Here is a 7,229-nt window from a genome sequence, read left to right as displayed (position 1 = left end):
GTGATCAGACCATCAGTGATCAGACCATCAGTGTGATCAGACCATCAGTGTGATCAGACCATCAGTGATCAAACCATCAGTGATCAGACCATCAGTGATCAGACCATCAGTGATCAGACCATCAGTGTGATCAGACCATCAGTGTGATCAGACCATCATTGTGATCAGACCATCAGTGTGATCAGACCATCAGTGATCAGACCATCAGTGATCAGACCATCAGTGTGATCAGACCATCATTGTGATCAGACCATCAGTGTGATCAGACCATCAGTGATCAGACCATGTGTGATCAGACCATCAGTGTGAGCAGACCATCAGTGTGATCAGACCATCAGTGATCAGACCATCAGTGATCAGACCATCAGTGATCAGACCATCAGTGTGATCAGACCATCAGTGTGATCAGACCATCAGTGATCAGACCATCAGTGATCAGACCATCAGTGATCAGACCATCAGTGTGATCAGACCATCAGTGATCAGACCATCAGTGATCAGACCATCAGTGATCAGACCATCAGTGATCAGACCATCAGTGTGATCAGACCATCAGTGTGATCAGACCATCAATGATCAGACCATCAGTGTGATCAGGTTTATTAAAATAAAGACTCAGGACTCTGTGGGAGACCTTCAGGACTCTGTGCACATGAGTCCAGCCCTGGAGCCTCTGGCTGACTCAACAAATCACATCTCATTTAAAACTGCAGATCCAGGACTGACTGACTCTGATACTCCACCAGGAAAGACAGTTGGGTCGTGGGGCAGTTGCTGGCTTTGCTGGACTGACTAATGGAAACTACTGATTAAGGGAAGTGTTTGTTCTGACTCGTTTACTTATTTTGTTTGCTAATGTTATTCTAGCTTTTTATCGTCAGGTCTTTCACTTTTTCTGTCCTTTTCTTTTAGGCTCATGATTGAGGAGGTGGGTCATTGTTGCAGTATCTGGACTGGAGCTCTAAACTGTTTACTGCTCGTTACAGTCCCTATCATGTGGATCATAGAATAAGCAGTGGTTTGCAGTGGATTGTGGGTAGTTTGATGCCCTGGAAGCAGGTTATTAATCCTTTTCTCACATTCCCATTCAGTGTGTCTGTTGGGTGAAGGCAGGCTCCTCAGGTGAGGCCGGTGTTTAAACTCACAGCCTAATCTGATTTGTGGCTCCTATAAATAGCAGAGTGGTGACTGCAGGACGGCTTTCCTCTCAGCAGGGGAAGAGTGAAAGTCTTTCTCTCCGTCCCTGAAACCAGCTGAAACCCGTCGTCTGCGTTTATGATGGAGTCGCCGTGTGGTCGTTCCTCCGGCTGAACAGACTCAAGTTCTCAGACGAGGCTCTGCGGCAGGGATTTCCAGATTTCCAGGTAAGAGCGGAACCAGCTCGGCCTCCAGGTCGCAGGCCGGGCTGACGGCTGCTGTCAGGAGCTTCATTGATTAATTGCTGTTGATCCTAATTAGTGAACTATCCAGCATCTATTTAAGTTGGATGACCTGCATGTCTAGCTTGTCTCAATTAGTGTTTTAGGGTTGCAACCAACCGTTAATTTCATTGGTGATTAATCTGTTGATTATTTCATTGATTATTTGTTCAGGTAAAAAAAAAACCTGATCATATCATGACACTTGAAAACAGGATCATCATCGTCGTCATCATTGATTATCATGTATTAATCATACTTTTAGTTTTGGGACTACAGTTCCCATAGTGCTTTGGTTGATGTAAACAGGAAGTATGATGTTGCCGTGGACTCAGTGAGTTAGTTTGGTTTCCCTGTAGTCAAACTGTCATTAATGAATGTGATCAGCTGTGATCAGCTGCGATCACTTCCTGTCTGCAGTGTGTCATGATGTTCTGTTTCACTGATACTGAAGGAAACTTCATCAGGAAGTGAAGTCACATGTTCAGCTCTGACATCTGAGAACCTGGAACCTTTAAAGTGTTTGGCATTTTTACCTGAAAAATAACAATCGATTATCAAAATAGTAAAAGATCAATTTTCTTTTGATTGATTGAACAGCAGCTACAAAACATGCAGATTTTCCACTTTCCACTTTCTTCTTCCCAGCTTTTATAGCTGGTTTTTATGGACTTGTTTAAAGTGTGGAGGTGATCATCCAGCAGCCCAGTGTCTTTATAGATGAATGATGGGTCTCAGCAGGACTGGCTGTGTTCTCACTGACAGTTTGGTGCTGAAGCTGAGACGAGACGATGTTTTAATGCAGAACTTTTTTAACTGGATTCACGTTTAACCAACTGATTTTGACTGAAACACTTTGTCTGCAGAAAGATCATCTCATTAAAAGCAGTCCTCTTCATATTTTCCTGAGCTGTGATTGGAGGAGGAGTCTGTAACCTGATGCTAAACGAGTATTGATTTGGGATAATGAAGCCTGAGTAATGTGAAAACATTGTCCTTAAGGAGCTTCTCTAAGCTCATCATGAGCCTGACTGCACTGGGGGGTGAAATGGAGCGAGCCTCTCTATCTGAGCTGCTCCTCTGCAGATGGGTTGAGCAGATTAGTCGGTGGCATTTTCACGCTTTTTTAAGCATCTTTCATTAAAGCGCTGCACGGCGGCGGAGGTGAACGCACCCCTCGCTCTCCTCTGCTGGAGAGGCCCATATTAAACACAGCAGCTTCCTGCAGGAGGAAGTAATGGCTCAGAAAAGCTGGGATGACTCTTTCATCATCGCCCGGCCGAGACCCCCGGTAGACCTGCCCATGAAATGACACTGCGCTGAGGTTTTATCATATCAAAAAGTTATGTTAACAATTTGCATGTACAAAGTTGAATATTCAGGGAAATGTGCGGCGCAGCTCGCTCCGTATTCTCCACGGCACCGACTCTTTTGTGAAGATTTTCACATGAAAGAAAAGCTCGTTTGTTTTCCCCCAGCAGCTCATAAATTAGCTCAGCCCGCGGGCCAAGTGTCCAGAGGTTACTTAAAGACAGTGTGTTTAATAAATTGGAAAACACTCTTTTTAATAGTTATTATCCAAGTATGAAAACAATTCTTGTTATCTGCTCAGTAATTACCACCCCGGGGATTTCTCCATTAACTGCTGAGATGCAGCTGTGAAGAGGCTTCAGAGAGACGTCTGAGCTGAGGCCGTAAACTGCTGCTCACCAATCTGTCCGGACTGGACCGGACCGGACCGGACCAGGACCAGGACCAGACCAGATCACACCAGACCGGACCAGACCGGACCGGACTGGACCTGACCAGACCGGACCGGACCAGACCAGTCCAGACCAGACCACACCAGACCGGACCAGACCAGATCACACCAGACCAGGACCACACCAGACCAGACCAGTCCATACCAGACCAGGACCAGACCAGGACCACACCAGACCACACCAGACCAGATCACACCAGACCAGGACCACACCAGACAAGACCAGACCAGACCAGACCAGGACCAGACCAGACCACACCAGACTAGGACCAGACCAGACCAGACCGGACCTAATTCAGTGTCCCAGGCTTCAGCTTCATGGACAAAGCACTGACTGATGAGACCGTGTCAGTTTAAGATTTGAGGACTGATGAATGTGAAGAGTGTGAGAATGACATCACCAGCAGTAAAAAGACAACATCTGTTTACATCTGTTCTCCTGGTGCTCACAGCTGATTGGTGCCTGTGTGTCTAATGTTATTCCTCTGCCTCCTTTAGTAATAATGACACATGGAATCAAAGTAGTTTATTTGCTGTAATGGAGGAGAGGCTCACTGTATTGGAAGCGCTCCTCCTCTTCCCTGCAGTTCCTGAGCAGCCGGGAAACCAGAGCGGCTCGGTAGACTGTCTGTAACAAGAGGTCTAGTCCACACCTGAACCAGGTTTATATTCTGATTGAAGACAAGTCTCTAAGTCTACAGTCAATCTATCTATCTATCTATCTATCTATCTATCTATCTATCTATCTATCTATCTATCTATCTATCTATCTATCTATCTATCTATCTATCTATCTATCTATCTATCTACATATATATATATATGTGTGTGTACATACACATATATGTATATATATATATTTGTATATATATATATATATGTATATATATATATATGTATATACACACACACACACTCTTTTGGGAACTATGATCACTCAGTCAGTCAGTCAGGGACATTCTTGATTATAGGTTCTGGCCCTGCTGTTGTGGTCCAGCCAAAGAGACTGGTCTGTAACAGGACTCGTGGTCGCGTATGAGGACAGAACATAGTACGAACTGTGAAAAGATCCTGGTCACTGAGTTTGTTGGATCTTGGATCTTTCAGAACCAGACTCTCTATCGACGGTCGAAGACTCTCGGGACGATGGAGAAAGTTTTCCAGGAGTTCCCTGTGGACGATGAGCTCCAGCGCTCCAACACTGAGCTGACACAAGAAGAACAGGATGTGGATCCACCTCAGGACCGCGACCAGCAACCCCAGAGCCCTGAGAGTGTCAAAGAGGAACGAGTAAGTCTTTACTCTGTTCTGGATGAAGTGGAGACCAAAGACCAGACACAATGTCTCCCTGATCCACCTGAGGACCAGATCCAGGTTCAGGGCGTGAACCAGGATCCACCAGAAGTCCATGATGGTCGTCAGCGAGGTGGAGTTTTTACTGAGTCTGGTCCGTCTCTGGTCGATCAGGATCTGTTAGGAACTGAGCAGATCCAGGATCAGCGTCAAACAGCTGATCTGGGCAGAGGTGAGGAATAACTGTTAATTCAATATGTATGTAATAATAATAATAATAATAATGATTATTTATTATCCTTTATTATCCTGTCCAAGGAGTCTGATCCTCCTCTGTCTGTTTGCCCCAAGCTTCACCTCAGGATCAGAACCAAGCTGAGCATCGGGACCAGGACCAGGACCAGGACCAGGACCAGGACCTGATGACTGCAGCAGCCAATCAGAACGAACCCGGGGAGTCGGGCGGCAGCGTCCCGGCGCTGGTCGTCACTCAGGTGGAGGAGGTGAGTCGGAGCCTGATGGTGATAAGTAATATGAAGATCAGCTCTCATGTATATTCATGGGCTTCATCTGCGGCGGAGCCAAATGTCTCGTCTTCCTCAGTCCCTTTGTTTCCCGCTCTCTCAGGTACATCTTTCTTCTCCACATTTGCAGCCTTTGTTCTTTGTTTAAACGATGTCTGTGATCAAGTTCAAAGCCCGGCCTCCCTGACAGCTCCTCTTCATCACCATGACACGTTTTTGTTTCTTCAACTGATTTTCTTATTTTCATATTACTGTGCTCAGAGTTTGTGGGTCTGCAGCTGTAATTATGGATTCAGGTCTAGTTTCCACACGTCACTTCTTAAGGCTCGCTGGATGTTTTCAATAATGTATTTGTTCATTGTGAACTATTTTAAATATTCTCTTTTTCCAGAAGCGTGTGTTTGAATGACGAGAGGAGGAATGATCTTAGAGGCTTTTATCACAAACGTCCTGCTTCTTCATTCCTGACAGTTTCACCACTTCCCTGTTCACAGACCCACAGTCACTCAGTCACTTATTTGTTTTCTCACAGAGGACGATAATCATGAAGTCTCTAGATTAGAGGGACAAATCAGTGATTTGTCAAAAATGTCAACATTTCATCGACTGAGAAAAACAGTCTGGTTTTTAGCTTGTAGCTTGGTTCCGATACTTTAATGGGTGTTAGTTACTTTAGCCAAAAGTGTGGGAGAATTTTAATAATTCAGTTTACAGCTGAAACAACGAGTCCTAATTAATCAATTATCAGTGTGATAAAATTAATCTGAAACGGTTTTGATAATCATATTTTTCAAGTAAGGAACTTTGATCACAGGAAACTGAATCTCTTTGGGTTTTGGATTTTTGGTCGCTCAACACAAGACAAGGTCACTCCAACCAAACGATTGACAAAATAATCTTCAAAGTGATCAATAATCAAATTGATCATTAGTTTTCCAGCCCTACATCAGTTTACATCACACCACTATGCACACGCAACGCAGCCGGCATGCTCCCGGCCTGAGACGCCATTTTGTTATCTGGAGCATGTGCGGCCTATGTGCGCAGTCCATCGGACTGACGTGGACACTCACGAACATGTCTCGCCTCATGGACCATATGATAGGGTGACCAGATGTCCCCGTGTTTTGGTGGCCTGTCCCCGGCTGTAGCTGTCCCCACAAATGTCCCCGTTTTTAACTGTGGATTAAAACCAGACGTCCAGCATTTTGTTGTCCGTGTGCAGAGAAAAGGTCAGCGGACTCACTCATTGGTCAGGAGTTCATAACCGGGCAGTAAACTAACATAAACAAACACACCCAAAGCCCCCCCTGCCGAAACTTGAAAAAATAGTTTTTATGTTGGAAGAAGTGAAGAAGAAGAAGTTGGACTCACGACAAGATTCACAGTCTGTCATGAAAAATGATTTTGATTCTTTTGATCTGTGGACCCTTACAGATTAAAGGAATTTAAATAATTGAGAAATAGACAGACAATAGGACTTCACGACTGCTTCAAAGGAAGGTAGTCAGCCTTCGTCATAGTTTATTACAGTACAACAGTTATCATGGTCAGAAAACATGAAGCCAGGACTGTCTTTTTTTATTTCATTGGTAAAAACATATTGAAATGATTTATTGACCATCGAACTGGAAATGTCCTAGTTTTCATTTCAGAAATCTGGTCACCTTCCTGTAAGAATTTCCTTGACGACGTCCCTCTCTTTTTCAGATCCCGGTGACAGTTGTATTATAATTACAGAATAAAACCTGTTCAACAACAGAAGCTTCTCTTTGCAGCTCTGGTGGATCAGCCTGTACCAGGTTCAGTCAGGTGTTCCTAATAAACTGAGGTTCAGCTCAGTGTGTTTGAACCTGCCTCTGAGAATATGAACTCTCTCACCACATATCTCTGATAGATTTCCATTTCCCGCCCTCGTGTGTACATGCTCACTGATCCGAACCGCCTCCAAATAAGTTTCCTGAGAAGCACTGCGGCACGCGGCGGAGGAGCACTTAAACCAAATTGACTTTACTGATGTGAATTATGAAGATACTGATATCATGCATAAAGTTATTTACCCCTCAGAAGAATTCAAATAAGTCATTCCCTCAGATGGTGATACGGGAACTAATATGAATGCAAATAGGATTAGGCTCCTGCATTAGTGTCTGATAAACAATTTACAGGCCTGAGTGTTCACGGGGGGATCTGCTCTCTGCTGCATCGGGAATCACAGATGCCAATCCAGGC

At 44.6% G+C, this 7,229-nt stretch overlaps 1 protein-coding gene across 1 annotated transcript in view; it reads left to right on the top strand.

Annotated features, from left to right (window-relative positions):
• The first annotated feature begins 4,287 nt into the window (after positions 1–4,287).
• LOC147817210 (uncharacterized) overlaps positions 4,288–7,229 on the top strand; it is a 7,927-nt gene continuing 4,985 nt past the window's right edge. The window contains exons 1-2 of the mRNA XM_087171376.1: positions 4,288–4,705; positions 4,825–4,976. Coding sequence (XP_087027502.1) covers positions 4,327–4,705; positions 4,825–4,976 — 531 coding nt within the window. The 5' untranslated portion in view covers positions 4,288–4,326. The remainder of the gene's footprint in view (positions 4,706–4,824; positions 4,977–7,229) is intronic.

The sequence above is a fragment of the Seriola lalandi genome, unplaced genomic scaffold, assembly GCF_002814215.2.
Source record: "Seriola lalandi dorsalis isolate HSWRI2012SDOR001 ecotype SW California unplaced genomic scaffold, Sedor1 jcf7180002054991, whole genome shotgun sequence".
Taxonomy (NCBI): Eukaryota; Metazoa; Chordata; class Actinopteri; order Carangiformes; family Carangidae; genus Seriola; species Seriola lalandi.
The sequence above is the reverse complement of the archived record's forward strand: the minus strand, read 5'-3'. Positions and strand labels throughout refer to the sequence as shown.